At 39.8% G+C, this 22,463-nt stretch overlaps 4 protein-coding genes across 6 annotated transcripts; 1 reads left to right on the top strand and 3 right to left on the bottom strand.

The window, feature by feature from the left end:
* Positions 1 to 230: 230 nt before the first annotated feature.
* Positions 231 to 2,475, bottom strand: LOC115629670 (histone H4 transcription factor). The gene is made up of 3 exons (XM_030526188.1): positions 1,768 to 2,475; positions 1,381 to 1,697; positions 231 to 1,311 (listed from the first exon to the last, which is right to left on the bottom strand). The coding sequence occupies exons 1-3, from the start codon at positions 2,429 to 2,431 to the stop codon at positions 910 to 912; spliced, it is 1,383 nt and encodes a 460-aa protein (XP_030382048.1). The 5' UTR covers positions 2,432 to 2,475; the 3' UTR covers positions 231 to 909.
* Positions 2,476 to 3,043: 568 nt separating this feature from the next.
* LOC115629673 (HMG box-containing protein 4) lies at positions 3,044 to 4,787 on the bottom strand. 2 transcript variants are annotated; one of them, XM_030526191.1, is made up of 3 exons: positions 4,737 to 4,787; positions 4,175 to 4,669; positions 3,044 to 4,106 (listed from the first exon to the last, which is right to left on the bottom strand). In XM_030526191.1, exons 1-3 carry the CDS (start codon positions 4,768 to 4,770, stop codon positions 3,400 to 3,402), a joined length of 1,236 nt encoding a protein of 411 aa, XP_030382051.1. In that variant the 5' UTR covers positions 4,771 to 4,787; the 3' UTR covers positions 3,044 to 3,399. The 2 variants fall into 2 exon arrangements, with proteins under 2 accessions (XP_030382051.1, XP_030382052.1); XM_030526192.1 differs by having other exon boundaries at positions 4,743 to 4,785.
* Positions 4,788 to 4,962: 175 nt separating this feature from the next.
* LOC115629672 lies at positions 4,963 to 6,347 on the top strand. Of its 2 annotated transcripts, XR_003995939.1 has the most exons (3): positions 4,963 to 5,397; positions 5,500 to 5,960; positions 6,210 to 6,347. XR_003995939.1 is itself a non-coding variant. In XM_030526190.1 (2 exons), exons 1-2 carry the CDS (start codon positions 5,221 to 5,223, stop codon positions 5,842 to 5,844), a joined length of 522 nt encoding a protein of 173 aa, XP_030382050.1. In that variant the 5' UTR covers positions 4,963 to 5,220; the 3' UTR covers positions 5,845 to 6,155. The 2 variants fall into 2 exon arrangements, 1 of the variants encoding a protein (XP_030382050.1); XM_030526190.1 differs by lacking the exon at positions 6,210 to 6,347 and having other exon boundaries at positions 5,500 to 6,155.
* LOC115629671 (frizzled-4) lies at positions 6,254 to 11,611 on the bottom strand. The gene is made up of 3 exons (XM_030526189.1): positions 10,047 to 11,611; positions 9,734 to 9,987; positions 6,254 to 9,647 (listed from the first exon to the last, which is right to left on the bottom strand). Exons 1-3 carry the CDS (start codon positions 11,045 to 11,047, stop codon positions 8,812 to 8,814), a joined length of 2,091 nt encoding a protein of 696 aa, XP_030382049.1. The 5' UTR covers positions 11,048 to 11,611; the 3' UTR covers positions 6,254 to 8,811.
* Between the last annotated feature and the right edge of the window lie 10,852 nt (positions 11,612 to 22,463).

Raw genomic sequence — 22,463 nt, 5'->3', positions numbered from 1 at the left:
TAAGTAATTGTTTTAAACCTCTTATTAAAACACTTCATTACGAATTGTATATTTTCAAATATTTATTAAAATGTTTGTAGTATTTACAGGGCATAGCATATCAATGATGATGGAAATGTTTTTGTAAATAGTTCCTTGCTATACAGCTAGAAACTATTTACTACCAGAGGCTACACTTAACTTCTGTGTAAACGCATCTCTGGGAGAACAAAAAGGAAACAAACCAATGCTTAAATTTCAAATTTCATTCTAATTTATTTCTGAAATTCCTTCAGTATTTATACAATTTTTGTCTTATTTACTAGGTTTTTCTTATGTACTGTTACAATTTTAATTTGCCTTTAAAGAACGATCGATCTTTTGGAAACACAGTTGTGATTTTGGTTCAAGCTTAAACACTAACAGTTGGATGAATGGGTTGAAATGAACGTAACAGTAATGGGTTAAAATGTACAGTACGTTAAATGCGAGGCTACGAAAATAAACTCGATGGATACCTGGACAAAGGACGATACACATATTTATACTTAATACTCTACATAAAAACATATTCAAAACTGATTCGGGCGGTTTCTTCTCAACTAGCAGATGGAAATCACAGACAGGCTAGTTAGAGATTGGAGTTAATGGCTCGTAAAACAAACCCACGTCATTTAAATCAAAATATACATGCCTACATATGTACGAGCAAATGCTGCTAGGCGGTAAATTAATTATTAAATAAAAGTATCTATGGCACTGTAAGGCGGTTGTGAAAGCAGACGGACTTAAATTTTCTAACTCTCATTTAAAAGTCATGACTAAAACTATTAGTATGTACTTTGGCGCATAATAGCACCTTCAACAGCCTTAGTATGTCGCATGATGAATCCTTAATGGATTCATGTAATAATGGGACCTATTCCTGAGTTATTCTTCTTCCTCCAGGCTGGGCAGTGAGATGACTACCTCGCCCAAATACTCCGCCTCATTGGCATCATTTGAGACAATCACACGCTCGTGCTCAACGTTGGTTGGATTGACGATCTCATAACAACTGCCCATAGGTGGCTGGGCGTCAATCTCATCTGGTGGCTTGAGCTGAGGTGCGAGAATCTGTTGCGTTACCTCCAGACTCTCGATGCGCATGGTCTCCAGACGATAGAAGCCCTTGTCGTCGATGCGATAGGTGAAGCGTTTGTGTCCCGAGGGCAGTTGGAAGCCGTGCTTGCTGATCAGGTGCATGGAAAGTGATTTTCCAACCTTAAAGTACCGCTCACAACAGTGACAGGCGTAGAAAATTGGATTCTGGCCATGCACCTCAAGAATGTGCTGCACAAGTAAAGCATAAGATAATGAGTAAAATGGCTCGAGTATGACACAAAGAGATTCGAAACTTACGCGACGCATCTGGTTGTAGGTGCGTACGGAATATTGGCAGCCGGGCTGAACGCAATTGTGTCCAGTCTTGGCATGCACGATCTGCTCGTGCTTGGCGAGATCCGATTGGCGTACGCAGCGAGTGTCGCAGAGGCCGCACTTGAAAGGCTTGTCCTTCAGATGCCGATAGCGTATGTGGGTGGTAAGGGCACTGGAGGAGCTGCAGGTCATGTCGCACATCGTGCACTTGTGGCAGTTCACGTGGCGCAGGACATGGCTGCGTAGCAGCTTCTCCGTGGCAAAGAATTTGAAGCACTGGCCGCATTGATATTTGTGTGCTAGAAAGAGACACGCGATAAGACAGGACTCATAGAACAGACATGATTTGTATGTGTGGATGGTACTCACTGTTGTTGTCCGGCTGGCGCCGCAGGTGGTCGAAGAGCGTTGTCTTGGTACGAAAGAGCTCGCCACAATGATAGCAGGCCATTTGCTTTTTATTTGAATGTGTGCTGATGTGCTCGATGAGCCGATATTTATTGTCCAGCTTCTTGTGGCACATGCTCCAGTTGCATTGCGTCTTGGGGCGTTGGTCGTCGGGCGACTTCTGAATCTCGTACTCGAATGACGCGTGCTGCTCGATATGGTCCTGAAACTCCACAACCGACACAAACGATCGATTGCAGTCCGTCCAGCCGCAATGGAAATTGCCATTCAGCTCCGGTAGTTTCTCACCGTTGCGTGCCGGCGCACAGCAGGTGGGGATTTCAGGACTCATTTCGCACTCCCATTTGCCACGCAACAGCAGATTCGAGTAATATCCATGGTAGTAGATATGGCGTGCAATTTCTTCGTCGCAGACTGTTTTAAAGTCGCATCCTCTCCAGATGCAAATCAGCTTGGAGTCATCCTCCTCGTCCACGTCCCACTTTCTCTGAGGCAACCCATTAATATGCTCGGTTAGGTGGTCGTTCAATTTCAACTCGTTCTCAAATGATTCCTGACATGATCCCCAACCGCAGGGCAGCAGTATATATGAGGACTTCCGTTTTTTCGCCGATTCCGGTCCCATTGTGCTTGCGTATGCTCTTTTTTGGTTTGTACTGCCGCAGCTACGACTGACTGTTCCAAAAAAAACACTCAAAATCTTGCGCGAATTCAACGCCGACGGAAAGTGCAGAGTCGATAAAGAAGTGCTTTGCATCCCATGTATCGATAACTTTCCCTTTGATAGTGCATCGATATACACATGCAAGTCATACAGAAAATACATAAATGTTTGCATTTATTTGACGCTCTTTTAGTACTCTCTTCGCCTCACGATATGTAGATCATAATATGCACAAAAAACAACCAACGTAGACAAATCATTTGCGCACAAATCCTACCAAATATCGTATTATGCCATGAAAAGTAAATCATGAACGGATTTGCTGTAGCAGACAAATTTTTGTTGGTATAATTATTACAGTAACAACTTCATGACATATTTGTAAGACGATTTGCAATAGTTATTAAAAATTGTATTTTTATAATTTTAGTTCATTAGTTTTCTTTTTAAAGTCTTTGTTACATCGGCATCAGTGTCGATAAATAAATAAATAATTTAAACAGATTGGCGAAATTTTCATGCAAATTGTTCGCCTGTCTGAACATGCTGTACGGAATGAAAATGCAATTAAAATTGTATACCTTATTTGTGTATTGGGTATGCATATAGATAGGGCTTATCACTTATTTATAATTGTACAATGAGTTCTAATTTTGCTTTATACAGAAGGGGGGAAATAACAAGCGCAACACCATCATGAGAATTGGCCGCAAAATACAATCCCCTTGCACATTATTTGCACTGCTAGGAGGCTTCCATTTGCATCATCCATTCACTAAATACATTCATATTCACATCCTGCTTGGGTATGAAAGGATTGGCTGGCTGCCTCCACAACAGAGCGTCGGAGCATTGAAGCCTCGGAGCTGCCAAGCATCTTCTTCTCATTTCGTTTTGCTTTGTGAAAGTCGTTGAACTTTCGCCCGTCATTACAGTCCAGGCATTACATAGGCAATATTATCGAGGGTTGTCGCCAGATTTTTGCACAGCTGTGTCTTATTCTCTAGGCCGGGTATTTGTGTGGTCATGCAGAGTAAGGGTCCCATGGAGCAGAGCAGGCTGTCAAGCAGCACGGATAGGCTGCCCGAGAGCGCAACATGGCCGTTATGCTCCTTCAGACGCTCCCCAATCACCGTCAAACTCTCGCCAAGCAGCTTCAAATGCGCCGCCGCATCAATAGCCTCTATGCTGGATACATGAGTGCCTTTGGCCGTTGTAGCAATGTCCACCTCCATGCCTGTTGATATACTCGTTCCTTGTTTGCTGCCACCTGCAGATGTGTAAGGTTGGCCGCCGCCAACAGCAGCGGCGTTGGCCCTTCCACGATTCGTGGTGTTGCGTCTACTGTTCGGTGGCTTACTGTTGGTGCTGTCGTTGGTGTCAGGTGGCTGCCGACGCTCGGCTGCCAGTTTCTTGGTGCGGCTCGTTGTGGCCCGATTCATGAATAGCGAGTCCGGGACATTGCCATTGCTGGGTATTACTGGGGCTGCGTTGTTTGCATTTCCCGGTGGTGTAGCCTTTTCACGAGATCGAGCCTTTGTCGCCTGAATTTTGGCTTTTCGTCGCCAGGCGTTCTTGTCTTTATTGGATACGTTCGCCCAGAGTTCGCTCAAACGGCGCGCAGCATTGGCAAAGTCTGAAGACAAATAGATTTTGGATTTTAATTGGGAATCAACTCGATGGCATTGGACTGACTGTACTTACCCAAATCCTGAAAGTCCCGTTTTCGCACGTCCCGTGCCCATAGACTATATGCTGTGTACCGTGACTTGCCTTTGTCTTTCCTCTGCATTTTGCCCGTAACGAGTTTGCCATCTTTTAAGATTTTGCGTTTGTTTGTCTTCTCGCGCATATATAGGCTTTGACGAACCCTCGACTGGTTGGTGGCCTCCGCCTCGACGCCATCGACCAAGTCCTGGACAAGTGTGTCTAACTCATCATCGGAATTCATCAGGATACCACGCACATCGCCTGGCATAGGTGACTGTGATTCCGTTTCCGAGACAGGTTCCTCAAAATTTGGCTCATGTTCCCGTTCTCGTAAAGCATTTGGCGGCCTGCCGCGACCATGATAACGGGGGGGTTGACGCACTTGTCGCTTTGTTTTCTTTTCGATTTCCTCTGGCGATTCAAAATCCAACAGTTTGGACGACTTCTTCCGAACGCGTCCGCTGCGCGATACGCCAGCAACCTGGAAATCTAAGGAGTTCCCAAGTCACACATTGCTTCGATAGGAGGAAAAATGAATTTCCGGATGCCAACTTACCCTTACCAGCCGTATTTAATATTGGCGTCTCCATAATTTCCACAATTCGTAATAAATCAAAATGAATATTTGCACACAGAGGGCCACATAGTTATTCGTGTTATCGAATGTAACACACACAGTGTGGAAGAGAAGCGATAACACTGCTTCATCGTGCCATCGATAGATGATTTTTTGCAACTCTGCGCTTGTTGTTTGTTAATACGAAATGCAACGGCAATGTGAGTAATGCAGAATGAGGCGCCGGCCCCCAATCCAAGGACAACAACGCCCAACAGCAAGTTAGGCAGCCCATCGTATATGGTGAAACGACATTAATATTAAGGCGTTTAGCAATTCAAGACCACGCGCTCAACTCGTCGAAATTTCTCAGCTTGGACGGGCATTCGCATTTAATTCGCGTTGTTTGTTTGTTGCGACAGTTTGTTGTGTGGCGTTATTTTAAATACTCGACTATTCGAAATTCAAATTTAAACTTGCAACCATGGCTGCTGCACTTAATGGGGATCAGCGCAATGGCGAAACCGACAATATATCCGCCCTTGAATTGCAATCCAACCGGCGAGTTCTTTACTGCAGCGACGGCACCATGGAGGAGTCCAGCGATAGCGAACCGGAGGCTGATGTACCCGACAAAAGCTATAATGTACATATCGACGAGGTACGTACTAGATATGTATAGTATACAGCTACATATGTATATACATATTGCATGCACACTAAATGGCAATGGCCTGCTAATGACCGTGACTCATATTTGCAGCGTGAGTTACCGCTCGGGCCACGCTTGCGTTACAAGGCCTGCAGGATGGGGAACAACATATTGGCCGGCATCGATTATGTGGGTGGTGGCTTAGCCTCCTTCCTGGGCATAACAAACTCGAAATACGCCAGCGAGTTGGATCATTATAAACGAGCCAAAGAACACGGCGATGCCAATGAGACCGACGAGGACCTTGATAATTGGCAAACAGGGAGAGGCGGTGGCCGTGTTGGCAACAACAACATTCACAGCACTGACCGTAATGAGGCCCCCATTGTGGTTTGTGAACCGGCACGCAGTCGCGAGGAAGGCCTCGGCCTGACCCGACCCCCTAGTAGGCAATAAGCAAGGCCGGCAATGCGAGCTAATCGACCGAACCGCCCGACCACACCACACCAGGCCGGCCGGCAAGTGGAAAGCAATCAACAACCCATATACGAGTACATACATACATAAATTAGGTATGAACTTATACTTACATACATACGTATTATTACTATTGTTTAGAAGTCCATGTAAATGCTCATCAGGTGAATCGAAACGTCTTGAGACTTTTTTTACATATATATTTGTATGTATTACAAAAAATACAAACTTTTCGAAAATTTATTCACTATAAATAAGTTAAAAATACAAAATACATATACACACATACGACTCTGATTTCCACTGTTATCGTATTATTTACTCACGTACAACTCTTTTGTTAGGTACACCCACATATATATATACTTATAGTATGTATTTGACCGGACATGGGCATCAGAAGTAGGCAGTGTTGCCAATTTAGCGATTTTCCCGCCAGTTTTCGAATGGCATTTGCGAAAGAAGGAATTGTTAAAATGCGCCTATCGGAATTAATTATTTTTGCGAAGTAATGGAAGGTTCGTAGAATAAAAAGTAGTTTGGGCTGAACTTTTTATATATTATTTATAGTAAGTAATATTCAGGTCTATTCCCTTTCTCGAATTTGATCAAAATTATTGAGTTCGATTTGCCTCAAATTTAGGTAAATTTATCTCTTCTTCATACAATAGTAAAGAAATTAGGAACGTGTTTTTGTGTGAAGGATTTGTCGTTTACATTTATAAATTTTCTGTTTTAATATTAAGAACTAAGAAACATGGTAAGAAAACACTGATGACCCAGCAAGACCGACCCGATTAGACAATATCATGACTATTAGACAATATAATGTAGCAGTCATTGAAATTACAAGATAATTGTGTGAAGATATTGGATTCAAATAGTGTATCGGAACAGTTAAATTTTTACCAGGATTATAACTCTTTTAGCTATTTCTAACGTTTGTTAGCGCTCTAGAACTGGCAACACTGTAAGTGGTAGTATAACGACGAAGCCACCCACCCTCATATTCCTTCGTACTACCCCATGCCAATGTCAATGTCCGGATATGTTATGTATTAATGATACACACGTACACATACTCTAGGATTAATAAGTACTGGAAGTTTTGTAAGTTCTTAAGCTAATGGCACATTGAATACAATTGCGATTTCATTAAGTACACTTGTTGGGGTTTTCAGAGCGGAACTGTTTACAAATAGTGCTCTCATTTGTTGGTTTCTTTTTTTTTTTGAACATGGACACGTATCACAGTATTTGTCGCTGCGTTTATCAAAATAGTTTATATACTAAAAAAAAAAAAAGAAGTAAAAACTCGTTTGGGGCAAGCAATGACATTATTGTACTTTGGTAGCCGGCAGCAGTTTTGGGGCGAAATTATTGCAATTTAGAGTGGGAATTTTAATTAAGTACAAACAAGTATTATGTAAAAGCATACATTAACCTACACTGATGTATGCTTAAAAGCAAAACGCACGCAATACTCTTAAATTTGTAAATCTTTTTTGAAGGTAATTTCTCAATGGAGCAATATTTATATCGATTACTTATTTAAAAACTACAAGTATATAGTTCAAGAAATGCGTATAAAAATTATTCAATTCCGTTATTAAATTGTAATTAGGCACGTAAAAAAAGAGTTTCTAGCGTCTAGTGGTCTGTTCCGTTTCAGAATTCGGTCATATTTTTTTTTTAGTAACTATCAAATTAATCTGAGGCATACAATTTGGTCTTAAAACTTGTGCAAAAAACATTTCATATTGTACAATTTTGAATCGCTTTGAATAAATTTGAACGAAATCGAAAACGGAAACAGACCTGATAATCTTTTTGAAACTTTCATAATTGATTATCAATTTATCGCTGGAAAAGAATTTGAATTCAAGTTCACGTAACTGAAGAGGAAGTAGAAAAGCTGTTGAGCCTTATTCAAAAATATATTGTTCAATTGAGCTAAATACTATATATGAAGGCAATGCAATCTTAACACTCCAAATAAATCAGAAGAGGTCAGACGTGAGAAAATAGAAAAAAAGAGTACTCGAAAAATGTTCAGCTATGTAATTTTAGTTAGTCTCGTTCCGATTATCTGCATAAAGAGAGGGTATTAGATTTAATCAAAATTGAAAAGCTATTTATATATGTTTCTTATTCCGATCATATTTCAAAGGTGGAAGAGCAGTATCATAGTGGGTATTGGAGTTAATTGATGGTATTTGAAAGTTGGAAAGCAGAACCTCAGTGTGCAGTGGACTTTAGTTGAAATTGGAGAACCATTGAACTATATTCTCGATAGAATAAGGTAAGGTGTATTTTATAGAACATAGCTGCTTTAAACCATCAATTGTTATTGATGTTTTTTGTTTGTTAAGTTGTCTGTATGTACAGGGGGCCAAAAAGCCTATCTGAAGACAAGTCTATAGTAAATATTTAGTTTATCCGTTCAAGATATGTACTTATTAATATTTTAAATACAAAGTCAGTTCTCTGTTAATTTTTATTATCCTCATTCTTTTCCTGCGCTATTATCTAGGACTTTAATATTTGTCGGATTATACGAAAACTGCCTAAATTTGGTTCAAATAGGGTTAAGAAAAAACACACTTAGTAATGCTGGCAAGAACCATTAACTAAACAGCGACAATGAACTGCGGACGATTAATAGTAAATAATACATTTGAGCTATCTTTATATTGTACAGTTCATTTCTCTATATAGGGATATTATTGTTCTGTTAACGGTGAGCTCATGGGAAACCTAAAAAGTCTGAATGTACATTTCTCTAAAACAAAATTCAGCAAATTGGTCCGATTTATCATGGATTTGTTATGTGGCTTTACCATTTCAATAACACAATTCAGCCTATAATGCGCTATTGTTTGCTCTTTTTGGGACCCTTGGAACTGGTTATGAATGATTAGTTACCTGACCTCGACTCTTTTAGCCTCACAATAGAGTCTCGTTGCCATATCTCGTCATTTGTGGATAGTAGTTGGCATGCTTTTGGGCGACATATCCGCCGGGTGGGTAATACAGACGATGGGACGAGGAGGCTGCGTTGCCACCGCGATGATTGCTGGCTGTGGCATTCGTGCTCCGTCCCAGCGAATAGTTGGACATCTGATTTAGGGAAATCGAACCAGCACCCTTGTGCTTATAAGGACTGGGTAGAGGCATACCCAATGACTGATGGGACGGCCGCATTGTCTGGTAGGAGACGACAGTGCTGTTGCAGGCCGCATGGGAGCTGCGCGAGCTGCTCTGCGCATCGTGTGGCTGAGGCTGATGATGGTGCAGGTGATGATGGTGTTGGTGCAAGGCACGCTCCACAGCAGCACTCGAGTCCTTGATTGGACGTGTCGAAACCTGTCGCTTGTACATTGTCGATATGCTGGGGCCCAGCACCCACGCAAAGCAGCAAATGCCCAGCATTAGCTCCATGAATGCCCGCAAAAGGAAGGGCCACATCGGAGTGCTGATCTCGCCGGCAGCCAACCACACATCGATGTTCGCGAACTCATAAATAACGCCGAGCAGCAGCAAAGCTGTTGCAGCGCCATAAATGAAAAGAAATATGCCAATGCCGGAGCTATTGTTGGTGCTCATCTGCAGCTGCTGTTGTAGACTAAGCGAGTTGGTGGTGCGCATAATTTCCTTATTACGGCAGTGTACCAGATAGCCGGATATCAGATTCATTGATCCAAAGATCCAATAGCAGAAAACGGGCGTAGCCACCAAAATCTGCAGTGCCTTGTCCGACTGATTGCCCACAAAGCAAGCTCCTGCGAGAGAGAGATAGAGAGAGAGAAAGGGAAAGAGAGAATAGGAGTGACTGCGATGGCAATTCTGCTGCTGTTGGGAAGCTTACCCAGCAATTCATCAGCATCTACCAGACGCGCCACAATGACGGCAGCCGTTTGGAAGGCCGGCAAGCCCCACGCCACAAAGCAGACGAAATTGTTGCGCGTCAATTCCTGCTGAGCGCTCTTCACATGTCGCTTGCCAGCCAGACCTCCACCCGCCTGGGAGTGTGCATAGTTGCCAGCCAGAGCCATATGCCCCTTGTTGTCGGGACTGCTGCGGCGTATCTCACGGTGCCAGCCCAGGCAGAGTATGGCCCACCTATGAAGCCATAATTAATATTAAATGATGTCCTTAATTTTCCTAATATTGCAGCTTACCAGGCGCAGGCAGCCATGCCGAAGTAGTAGCGAAGCAGAAAGACGCTCACACAGGCGGCATTCGAGAGTCCGTCAACGGTGAGCAGCGACTCATTTGGCACCTGCGGATCGCTACCACAGGCAGTGCCTGTTCGTCCGACTATGAAGCGCACGGTCCATCCAATGGTGACCATGTCATGGCTCCAGACCAGCGGTGACAATAGACGCGACCATTTGGCGCACGAATTGCTTTCGTCGCATAAAACCAGACAGAGAGTGGCTACGCAGGCCAAACCCAGCGCTGCATAGGCCCACGTGGATACCCATATCTCGGATAAATGCTTCTCACTGGGCGTGAACAGGATGTCCGCCTCACAGAGCGGCGCACAGCGATCGGAGCGATGTAAGCGCACATACAAATGCGACTTGGCCAGTCCTGAGCAGTCCAGCGTGCCTATATGATTGGGCAACTTGCCGTTGGGTCCACCAATGCCCATATGCGGCCCATATAACTCGTGCTCCGGCACTGCCGAGTGAGTTTCACCAGATCCCTCCATGCACATGGTCTCGTGATTATTCTCCTTGGGAAACCGATCACAGTCCAGCGCCGGTGGCCATGGAAACCCGAAGCCCTGCAGCACGGGATGGCAAAGTTTGCGCACAGACTCGCAGAGACTACGACATGGTCCGATGGCGTGGACCGGTGCCTTGGGTGTGCACATGGGCACATAGGCGGTGCACAAAAACAACTTCAGCTGGGAGCTGCAGTCGTATTCGATGAGGGGCGCAAACGTTTGCAATGTATACTCCACATCCGTTTGCAGCTCATGGCCCACCAGATTAGGCATTGAGGTCTCATTGTAGCCAATACCGCGGCACATCTCGATTCGGATGGGCTCACATTGAGGGAAATTTGTGATCTCTGGAGCGGAACTGCTGCTACTGCTACTCCGAGCATGCGCATTATCCTGTGTGAGCAGCAGGAGCAGCAGCACTGACCACCACATCATTTTTCTGATCATCAACCGAAGTCTTGGTTTACCTTCTGAGTTGCCGTTGCAGTTCAGCAGTCGCGTCAACTGCTTTGCATAGTGCACAGGTTGGGGCACACACTCGTCTGCTCCTCCCCCCCTGCTTAGTGGCTGGTGCCCCCACTGAGCCGCTGAACCAGAACCTGTTTAGTCTGTTTTCGTTCTCGTTTATTCTTATTTGCTGCTGCAAGTCATTTCTGCCACGCAACGTTGTTGTAGGATCAGGCGAATGCGGGGCGGAGGGGCTCCCTTGTCAACTCGTTAACTACCTTGGCGTCGTTCTTGTTATCTTCCCAACCCTTGCCCGCGCCCTCCTGTTGTGCCACGTTCTTAACTGTAGCTGTGGCCCTCAAAGTGTTCTCTTGCCGCTACCAAACTCGTTTTGCGTTCTTTTCTTTAACAATTTGTATGCAGATTATATTTTTCCAGCTCTAGCACGAAAAATGCTGAATAAACGATTCAGCTTTATATTCATAAATATTTAATTAATTAAATATTGCCAATTTGTGCCACAATATGCGCGTGCGTTTAGATTACGTGCGTATTACATCTTCATAATTTTATAGTTATATGTAATATATACATTTTTATTTATCTATAAGGCTGTGTTTGTTTACGATTATCGTGCGAGCGCGGAACTGATTCACTTGCTGGCTATAACCGGCTCAGCTCCACTGAGCTTTTATGGTTCTCATATCGAACCAATCAGCTTTGACATGCGCAATAGAGATCCACGTTTTGTATCAAACAGCTTTTTTCGTTATCTGTGAAAACGTTACTCGAAATTCGATTTAAATTTTAAGTGGCTACATATTTTGTTTTAGTTTTTTTTTTGCTCTTATGCATATCACAGTGCCGTTTTGATAAATTCCATTTGAGTAGTGAAAAATCAGCTGCATAAAATACTATGTAAAATGTATTAATATTTTTGGAGCTCATGAAAAAAGCAATTTCAACAAATCTAGCAAAGTTTCAAACCCTTACGAAATTTAGCTGAGTACTGACTCAACGATATGGTTCGTGAATCAGTTCACAATTGGGAAGCCGAGGATATGTATGGTATGTGTACTCTTCATAGTCAGATGTGGTAAGCAAAACGAAAACACTACAATTTAAATTGGCTAATACCATTTCAATTAACATTTAAAGAACAGCTACAGAAAGGAGCAATGCAGGACTTGTATATTCAGTGAGAGTACTGCAGTGAGAGTTTTTTGCTGGTTAGGAGCCAACTCATTTTGTTGACTCTGTCTCCGCCGAAGTACTAGTAGCTGTTGAGCTGCTCGAAGAGCTGGTCCTGCAAGAAGACGCCACGACATAGTTTCCTGCACAATGCGTAGATCATATTGGTGCTTTGGCGCTTGTTTCTGGCCAGGAGATGACCCGGCATCTGAGTATGTGGCGATGAGCAGGTCTTTTGTATTTCAATGAAGATCGTTGAGTCAGTGGCGATATCGTGTGGGAAGAGGGTGTAGAGCGTGGGCGATTGCGCTAGCGCTAGCGCTTGCCCAGTGGACAAGTACAATGTGCATAAACAACTACTATATTGTTAATATACTTTTTTCTGTCTATGTTTTCTAGTTATTGAATGGTATAATGCTGAAATTTTATGTAAATACGATTAATCCTTAAGTTGTAAGTCCATTGCTAACGATGCCTGCATTTTGTGACCTTTGAGTTCTACGGAAGTCACCCATATGTGCTCAGCAACTCCTTTGGACCTATCCTGCTTTCCAAGGAACCGGCTGGGTAACCTGTTGTTGTTCTTCTTCTTATAAAAGGAGCTGTGTATACTATATACAAAAACTGGTTGGCTAAATTATGGTTTCCACAGGTTACACCTTGCATCCCTTCCATTTTTACTTACTTTAAGGCAAATATTGTATACCGTTTTCAAATAAAACAACAGTTTTTAAAATATAACAACCGTTTTGATTCTAATTTATTTGCTACAGGAAATAGGATCTGATTTCTTTAGCCCCAGGAAAACATAAATCAGCAGCAAGAGCTAGAAAGTTGCATTTTTTGATTTAAATTGTACTATTTTTTAAAAGTCGCTGCTGGTTTGATTGAAATTTAAAAAAGTGTAGCATATTTTACAGCTTCAGAAAAATTAGATAGTGTAGCATATCATACAGGGGCATAATTTAATTATTAAATTTTTTGTAAAAAATCATCTTGCTGCTGGTTTATGTTCGCCTGGTACTTCAGATTTTGGAGTTTAGCATTTTCAGGCTATTTATTTATTTCATTAATGTTTTAAAAACCGCAGCTGCTTGTGGCTTTAGTTTGCAAGCTGGCATCTTTGCTACGCACCAGGCGAACATAATTCAGCAGAAAGCAGCTCAAATTTTTGGCAAAAATAAATGTAAAAAGTGTAGCATACTTTTAGGCAGCCGAATTTATTCATAAATTTTAGTAAAAAATCGTCTTGCTGCTGGTTTATGTTCGCCTGGTACTTCAGATTTTGGAGTTTAGCAATTTGGATATCGTTGAAACAGAATTTTGTTTATTTATAACCACTCTCTTCACCCCCCTCACCATCATCAATAATAAAAAATTCTTTACAAATTCATTTTTATGCATTTTTATTTTCTTTTATTTACAGATTTAACTAATTATAATAATTAATAATAATTAATATCTATTACATAGAATCAAAAAGTTTTTGTATTCTTTTATAAAAGTGTATTATTTTTTAAACAAGTGTTCTAAATACAAAAGTTGTCCATATCTAAGGATAATACCTAAATCTATGTAAATATACAGAATACAGATTATTTACATTATATTCAATTTAATATATACCAATTTACTTGGAGATTTAATTTGTTGGTGTCACTAGTTAATCTTGCCTTTCTTGGCGTAGAGAGCATTCTTATCTTCAGGAAAGGGAAAGCTTTTTTTTGGTGATAGCAGCTTTGCCAATTTTCTAGCTTTTGCTAAAACCGATCATCGAACCATAGCTTTATGATTTTTAAACGATAGGCTCCAAAATGTGCAAACACGGCATGACCGTGATCCTGTGGCAAATGTGACGCACGCGCATTTGCTGGCGTTCATGCTTCGACTGGAACATTCGAAGGATCGCCTTGCAAATCTGGATTCGTATTGTTGCAACGCTCTCCGTTATCCTTATCAGCTCTGTGGTTGCCCTGGACGTGGGCATATCTGTTGTACTTGTATATATAGCGTACGGAGGGGAGCCTAGCATTGTGGTCCATGGCATCCAGGGCGAAGTTAACAGCCACGAAAAGAGGTCCTCGCGTGGAGATTTTGTTGCCCTTCGTATTTTCACCTGCAACTTAATCTTTTGCAAGGTAACTGGATTTGCAGAAGTTAGAATGGAAAGCTAGAGTTGCGCAGGTCCAACCCGTGTATATCCTTTATCCAATCCTTAAAAAGAAAACATTATCCAAATTAGCTTAAAAGAAGCTAAATTGATTTAATAATATACAAGTAAATATATAAGATAATATATATTTATATGTATATTTAATAAGATACAGATATGTATATAAAATTATAGAAACATTTGAACATTTATGAACTATTTCAATACTACAAGTAGAACTTTATGTGCAGTACAGATATGAGAAACAACAGAACTCCTGAGAGACCTTATGCAGAGATTACACTTATGGATATTAGCTTTCTAACCCTCTAACTAAACCTTGACCTAACTTGATGAAACTTAACATGGGGGCAGATGAGCACTAACTATGATGTGACTGTCGGATTTGAGAAAATCTCAAAGAATTACGGAAGTTATGCAGAATCAGAAGAAATCTTCAACTAATACTTCCTCGGTCTTAGAAGAATGTGGATACTAACTTTTGTTATTCTAGCTCTTATGCTTTCTGAGATCCTTGCGCTCATACAGACACACTGACAAACAGACGGACAACGTTGCATCAAGGGGGGATCATGCTGATCAAGAATCTCTAAAAATATTACGTAAAAAATTCAAATATTTTTGATATAATCAAAAAAAAATAACATTGATTAATTTCTCGATGCGAGCAACAAAAGAGGACAGCTTAAAGGCACTTTCAAGTCAAAATAACAGTTTTTCATTTGTTGTATATAAAATATTGAAATACTTAAACATCGAACAACTTTTTTATTTATAATTTATTTTGATAGAATATTTATCCTCTTTGATAATATCAGAGTCATTATATATCGTTTTTCATGCATTGTATCTGAAATAGATTCTTTCGAAATATTGGTGGTATATTTTAAATCAAAAAAACTTTAAAGCTTAAACTGTAATTTTATTTTATAGAAACATGAGTATAAGGCTTTAAGTATTCTTCTCATGACAAGAAAGCAATTTTGTTATAATAGATTGAGTGTTTTATTTTAATTTAATAGATATTTATAACAGTTTACAAAACTAGCTTCGAGGTTTTGCGGAAAATATCGAAAATCAATGTATTATTGCTAATTTGAAATCAAAAATATCCAAAAATGTTGAAATACCAATGAATGGTCAAATATTTTCGATATTCATATCAAGGCAGGATTTCCTGATGACATTTTATGAGAATAAAGAAATGCGTAGCTGCTTGAAGTGAGAAGCGCGGAGGACGGCTGGAAAAATAAAAGCAAGCTGTGATAAAATGTAAGTAGATGTGAATATTGGAGCATAAGTAGTCCGCGAATATTACATACATACAAGTATGTATATGTAAGTATAGTATATGTGAGCGTATATTTGGGGAGCTATTTGGGACGTCGTCGAACCCACTATCAAGCAATCATATAGAAATACTAGCTGTCCTCAATGTTCGCTTAAACACAACGGCGAAGCGACACAAAACAATCGTCACACGTATCCACGGGACTTACTTATTTAGTGCGGCTATCTCGCTCGCTCTCTCGGTCGAGGACTGACTCTCTGAGTCCTGCAACACATGCGGCACTTTTGGCCACGCCCACGTCCGTGTTGTTTACCCTCGCAGAACTCGTTTCACCCCTATACATACACAGAGACACACATATGTACACACACACGTATATACACATACTCGCGTATAGCCATATATACATTTATGGGCGATACGTGAGTTTTGGACTCTCACACGCACACACAGGCATGCATGCTCGGCTCCTGTACCTGCATGTGTGTGTGTGTGTGTGTGTGCACATACGAGATGCGGCTGTTTATGTATTGCAGGACTTGGCAGCAGAATCTGGAATCAGACCAGGCCAGACCCTGCCTGCCTGCTTGCCGATTGTGTGAGAGCGTCTGTGTGTTGTGTGTTCGTGTGTGTAGTTTTTGTTGTTATTTCGGGCGGCGGTCTACCGCTTACCTACACACTCACACACACAAACACACACACACTGTTTATACATATGTACATATCTGTGCATGTATTTGTCCTTTAGCTATGCCACTGCTAACTAATTACGAAAAGTAAATGCAAGTTTTACTGTTTTTCGCACATTCCAGAAAAATACACACAAATCAATATACTCGTACATACATGTATATGCACGTATGTACATATACATATATATGTACATATACAAGTATGCATATAAGAGTGCTGATATGCCAGCGATATCAGTCAGTCATTTGCTAATTATATAAATTTCCGTTCACTGCCCCGCTTCAGCATTTTCCCATTCTTTCCACGCGAATGCTTCTCATATTTCCGCACTTTTACTTTCACACAAAATTTAGAACAATTCTTACATTTTTATTCGCAAGCCCCCCATTCCTCCTGCCCTGCCATGCCATGCCTATAAAAAGCGAAGTAAGTGTGTAGAAAAAAAACGCAATAAAAGGCGTGTGAAAGTCGCTGAATGAGGAGGAAAAAAAACAAAAACAAAAACAAAAAAGGAATCCACCAACCGACAACCAACACCTACAAGTACTTGTACAAACGATGCGATGCACGCTTTTAGAAACATGTTCCAGAAAAGCGTTAAATTAATCACTGGGTCGATGGAACTGACTCTGTAACCGATTGCTCTATAGAAATATTACATTTAACAAGAAAGGAATGCTAAAGTCGAGCAGGCTCAACTCTCAAATACCCTGTACCACCCCACAAAAAAAAATTAAATTAATTAAATTAATTAATTAAATTAAATTAATTAACTAAATTAATTTAATTAACTAAATTAAATATTCCATGCATGCATACATACATTTACATTTACATCAGAATCGTGCCTTATGCGTGTTTGTGTACTTGTACATACTTGTATGTATGTATGTGTGCATTGGGCCTGGTTATATGGCTATAACTCTGATCAACCTATCATAATGAAACTTGGTATACGGATATATAATTACTAACTGGATGTGTCTACCAAATTTTAGTTTAAAATTCCAAGAATTACTGGAGTTATAGAAAATCGTTAATAGGGGGGAGTGGGGGGGGGGTGGATCAGAAAAAATGAACAAACTCGTCCTTTCTCGGGCTCAGGAGAATCTGTATACCAAGTTTGGTTATTCTAGCTCTTATACTTTCGGAGATCCTTGCGTTCATACAGACAGACAGACGGACAGACAGACGGACATGGCTATAACAATTCGGCTTGTCATGCTGATCAAGAATAAATATACTTTGTGGGGTCTACCCAGCCTCCTTCTGTGTGTTCCATGTGCACTCGCACAAAACTAATATACCCTTGTACCCTTTGGGTACAGGGTATAAAAATAGCTTTCAAAGCAAACTAGTTTGCGGACGAAAAACTTATAACAATACAAGTATATAAGCTTGATCTAACCTAATCGACAAATTTCTGTTTAAAAATCAGATCAAATGTTCATGTTAATTTCGCCTCGAATCATGCCTGAATTTTCTAATAGGAAAGCCACTTAAGAGTGCCCTACAAAGTTCAAAAAGGTTTTAACTAACAACTCGTTATACCCTGTATTCGCAATTAGGCATCGCCGACCCCTTGATCAGCATGAGGAGACGAACCAATAGAGCCATGTCCGTCTGTTTGAACGCCTGGATTACGGCTAAGACCGCATTCACCAAACTTGTTTATAGTTTCTTATAATATCCAGGCAAAACGAGTTTGTTTTTTATACCCTGTACCCGTAGGGTAAAAAGGGTATATTAGGTTTGTGCAATGTATGTAACAGGCAGAAGGAAGCATCTCCGACCCCATAAATTAATCAGGGAGACTAGACGAATCGATGTAGACATGTCCGTCCGTCCGTCTGCCTATCCGTCCGTCCGTCTGTCCGTCCGTCTGTCCGTCCGTCTGCAGTCCGTCTGTCCGTCCATCTGTCCGTCCGTCTGCCTGGATGAACGCAAGGATCTCAGAAACTATAAAAGCTGGGATAATCAAAAGTCCAGATTCTCTTAGGTCCGAGAAAGGACGAGTTTATTTTTTTTTTGGAAGTTCTCTAGCGTACTCTCTTATTTATTTTTATATTAATGAATTAATTAATGGGAATTAATGGGTAAGCGCATGAATTCAGAGTATATGCACCTAATTATCGGAATGGAACTAAATTTGTGTACAGAATAGTATAAAATTTGTTTTTTATTTTTTTTCTTTTCTGTATAGGACTATGACTATTGTGTTCCTTACACATGATGAGCATTGGCGCATATAAAGCAGAAGAGCGAGAGAGTGATGAAGACGGAGACGGAAGAAGGATGTGCGGCAGGATGGGTGGCCAGGGGAAGGGAGTGTGGAGTGTGGCGTGTGGCAGGCACTGCTCGCTGCGTGTAAACTTGACTTTGAAATTTGCCTCATTTGCACTTGCAACAGCGGCAAGTACAGCACCTGGGCTCGTTGTTGACTCATTGCGAATGCGTTGCATCTTTTACATGCCGATTGAGTTAAATATAGAAGCTTCGTGAATGATGTTCGGCGGAATGCTAACCACTTGGGAAACGTGGAAATGGGTGCAGTTTTTCGGCTTTGAAAATATGTGTTGCATGTTTTCAGGCGTCTCTCCTGAGTTGCCCCGAGATCTATGTTGCTGTAAAATCGGCTGGGGAAAACACATACATACATATACTCGTGTGTGTACACTATAAGAACCCGCCTTTAATATTAAATGCTATAATTCTGTTTGTTATGATTCGTTAGGCCTTGGCTATCACCCGACTGATTCCTCCGATGTCCAAACAATAATAAGACTTTAATAGTCGTTTAATTAATTCTTTTTATTGTGTAAATGTGTAGGGTTTACTTATTAATCTGCTTTGTTAAGTCTACAGATAGTCCATAAACAACAGACAAACTTTAAACTATAAACAATATTTATTTACATCTGGAGGAATTTTGCTTGCAGCTAGCCCTGAGACATCTATTATATCCAACAAATAAAGGACTTAAAATCAAAAGGAAATGGAAGATGAGAGAAAGATAAAAACAACAAATAATCTGCGAGCCGATTGATAAGCTAGCTGGGAAGAAAAGCTTCAAGAGTGAGCTCGTCGGAAGGAAATGTGGAAATCTTATTGTAGTTGCAATACATCTAACTATTAAAATCAATTGGTTATATGTACAGGGTGCGCCATCTTTTATGTCGGTATGTAGATATTGAATAACTTTGTCATTAGTGAACCGATTGATTTGAGTAGACCAGTGTTGAAAACCTCAGTTCAAGAAATTGTACAGAACCAAATTAAATAAAAATATCTCATACTTGAAAATCGGTTGTTTATTTTCAAGGATATTCAATGTTTGCATACCGACATAAAATATGGCGCACCCTGTATATACAAATATATAGATAGAATGTACAACAAATAGTTAATGTTTCTTAAGTGATTTATGTCGGGCTTATTTAGCTATCTCACAATTTTATGTATTACTTCTAATTGATCGTCAAAAAGCTCAAAATCTTGTACATTAACCAATGAACCGAGCATACAATTAAACAAAAAAAAAATGGTATAAATATTCAAACTAATGAAGACAAAAATACAGAAAATACGGTAAGGTAAACAGTAAAGTAATATCCCTTAAATAAAAGGTTGAGAAATTCAGGCTAAGACTAGAGCATACAAATAATATAATAATAGAATATATTCTCAGCTCCTGCCTGTCCCTTCTCTTGCCACAGTTGCATTTTTCCTATCTTATCTGAAATGTTACTGTGGAAAACCATGGAATTTGTTGTAAGATTCCTATTCAAATAAAAGCTATACAAATTCTGCAATCATAACTCTAAACAGTGGTAGTAAGTAGTTTAAACTATAAGTAAACATGCACTTTAAGTAACAAGTGGCAGAAAAAAACGTACATTAATTTTGTAAATTTAAAACATGAGTTTATTATTAGGAAGAGACTTAATTAATTATAAAGGGTAGCTGTAGTTTGAATATTGAATTGAAAAATGCGTGCTGCCTCCGAATTTGTTAACTGATTTGTATATAAATAGAAATAGGGTGTGACAAAAAAATAAAACAAGAAAGGATTCCATTCTATGCTTGTCCAAGAGAGCGGGCAGGAAGACTAACTCTTTTGTGTTGTTGCTTCAATAGAAAAATGCATATGGAAACATTTGATCAATATGTTTTGCATGCTGGAAATGTTGAAATCTGTTTATTGGCCAGCTACTGGTGTTTAAAGCCAAGAACTGAGGTGAGTCAGTTCCGCAGTTGAAATGCACGCTTGGCTCTGATGCCGAGCCTTTTAAATTACACTACAAGTATACTTGTGTATTTGCCGGCAGGTACATACTTGTATGTATGTCAGGGGTTGTATGCCTGTGTGTCTGCCTATGCATACAAGTATAAAGAGGTCGTTGCTTCGCACATTCCATATACTTGTATAGTATACATACATACATATGTATTTAATGCATATGTATACTTACACTTTTACTTTACACTTGCCACATTTTTCGCGCTTTTCATTTGATATGCAAAGAGCAAATAAAAACTGTAAAAAAAGGGAAAATCTTGGCGTTGGCACTGTTGCTGCCACGTCGAAGCTGCCGGCTGCCGGCTGCTGCAGCACCAGCAGCAGCATCATCTGCATCTGATTCTGAATCTGATTCTGATTCTGGTCTATAGGACTTGCAAGCAACGCAACCAAACGAAGGCTCGGCGCCATTGTTGATGCAATTGCAGTGACGGGCGTTGCGTTTCTGTGCCACGCTCTCAAAGTGCAAAAATTGTTTTTATAGCTAAGCGAAAAAAAAAAAACGGCAACGACGCCGGCTTGTCATATGCATCTAACGCCCCCAACCAGCCCCGCCCATCCTCACCTGTCGCCAGAGTTTTCATAATGCTGCAACACGCGGCATGCACCCTACACGCCTTCCACCGAGCACATGTCTTGGCAGTCAGCAGATGAACTCAAAAAATATCTTATCTTCGAATTGAATTTTGATTACTTTGTCTATTAGATAAGCCTAAAGTTGTGAAATGCTTTTTGAAATTCTATTCGCTAATTTAATTATTAAATAAAACTACTCGTACTTGATTTATCAAAACATAAATATTAATAATAATAATATTTATAATAATAATTAAAGCAAGGGAAATATTAAAAAAAAAAATAACAAAATCAAAACGAAAATAAATAAATTTAATGTTAAACGTCAAATAAAACTAAATTAAATTTCTCATTAAATTAAATTGAATTAAATTAGAAATAAATATGTAAAGACTAGCGTGATAACTTAAAAATAATCTGGTACTTGTAAAGTTAGGATAAAGTTTATAAATAAATAAATAAATAATTTAATTACTTTTATTAAAGCTAGTTTGTTGCTTCTTTGTTGCTTGGCAACAGCATAATGGGAAGTTTCGTTATTTCGACTTAAATGAATTAAAATTCTTTTAAATGTGTCTGTAGTTCTGTTAAACTGAATAAAAGGAGTCGATCATATATGTAGGAGAATTGGATATTATTAACAAAGGAAAAAAAACTCGAAACTATTTACTTAGTAAGACATTTAAACGAATTTTGCAGAAAATGTTAAAGGTTGTTGGGTTATTGTAAGAGCTTTTGAATTTTTATTAACATGAGAAACACGAAATTAAAATTGTGTTGAGAACATTTCTTTAACTTGACTTTTAATTTATTATAATACATTATTATTGTTATTTATTTACCATAAACATTTTAGAAAAAATTATACAAATATTGAATATTTATAAACATAAGAAATACGAAATATAAAGAAGCCTATATTTCAAATTAAAATTGTGTTGAGAACATTTCTTTAAGTTGACTTTTAACTTATTATAATACATTATTATTGTTATTTATTAACAATAAAACATTTTAGAAATAATTAAATGATATGATCCACAAAAAAAAAAACTATTAGCAATATTCTTCAGCAACGTTTTTTATACCCTATACCCAAAGGGTAAAAGGGTTAAGGGCGGACCCCACAACGTATATTCTCAATCACTATGGCAGGACAAATAGATATAGCAATGTCCGTTTGCCGTTAGTA

Source organism: Scaptodrosophila lebanonensis, unplaced genomic scaffold, assembly GCF_003285725.1.
Source record: "Scaptodrosophila lebanonensis strain 11010-0011.00,11010-0021.00 unplaced genomic scaffold, SlebRS2 tig00000161-arrow-arrow-pilon, whole genome shotgun sequence".
Lineage (NCBI taxonomy): Eukaryota > Metazoa > Arthropoda > Insecta > Diptera > Drosophilidae > Scaptodrosophila > Scaptodrosophila lebanonensis.
The sequence above is the reverse complement of the archived record's forward strand: the minus strand, read 5'-3'. Positions and strand labels throughout refer to the sequence as shown.

Bases quoted from the DNA above. Each gene is read 5' to 3' on its own strand.
- LOC115629671 (XM_030526189.1), bottom strand. From the start codon at position 11,047: ATGATCAGAAAAATGATGTGGTGGTCAGTGCTGCTGCTCCTGCTGCTC. The intron at 9,988-10,046 runs GTAAGCTGCAAT...ATGGCTTCATAG, and splicing joins GGCATGGCTGCCTGCGCCTG to GTGGGCCATACTCTGCCTGG. The intron at 9,648-9,733 runs GTAAGCTTCCCA...TCTCTCTCGCAG, and splicing joins AGATGCTGATGAATTGCTGG to GAGCTTGCTTTGTGGGCAAT.
- LOC115629672 (XM_030526190.1), top strand. From the start codon at position 5,221: ATGGCTGCTGCACTTAATGGGGATCAGCGCAATGGCGAAACCGACAAT. The intron at 5,398-5,499 runs GTACGTACTAGA...TCATATTTGCAG, and splicing joins ATAATGTACATATCGACGAG to CGTGAGTTACCGCTCGGGCC.
- LOC115629673 (XM_030526191.1), bottom strand. From the start codon at position 4,770: ATGGAGACGCCAATATTAAATACGGCTGGTAAGG. The intron at 4,670-4,736 runs GTAAGTTGGCAT...GGAACTCCTTAG, and splicing joins ATTAAATACGGCTGGTAAGG to ATTTCCAGGTTGCTGGCGTA. The intron at 4,107-4,174 runs GTAAGTACAGTC...ATTTGTCTTCAG, and splicing joins ACGGGACTTTCAGGATTTGG to ACTTTGCCAATGCTGCGCGC.
- LOC115629670 (XM_030526188.1), bottom strand. From the start codon at position 2,431: ATGGGACCGGAATCGGCGAAAAAACGGAAGTCCTCATATATACTGCTG. The intron at 1,698-1,767 runs GTGAGTACCATC...GTCTCTTTCTAG, and splicing joins GCGCCAGCCGGACAACAACA to CACACAAATATCAATGCGGC. The intron at 1,312-1,380 runs GTAAGTTTCGAA...TTACTTGTGCAG, and splicing joins CCTACAACCAGATGCGTCGC to CACATTCTTGAGGTGCATGG.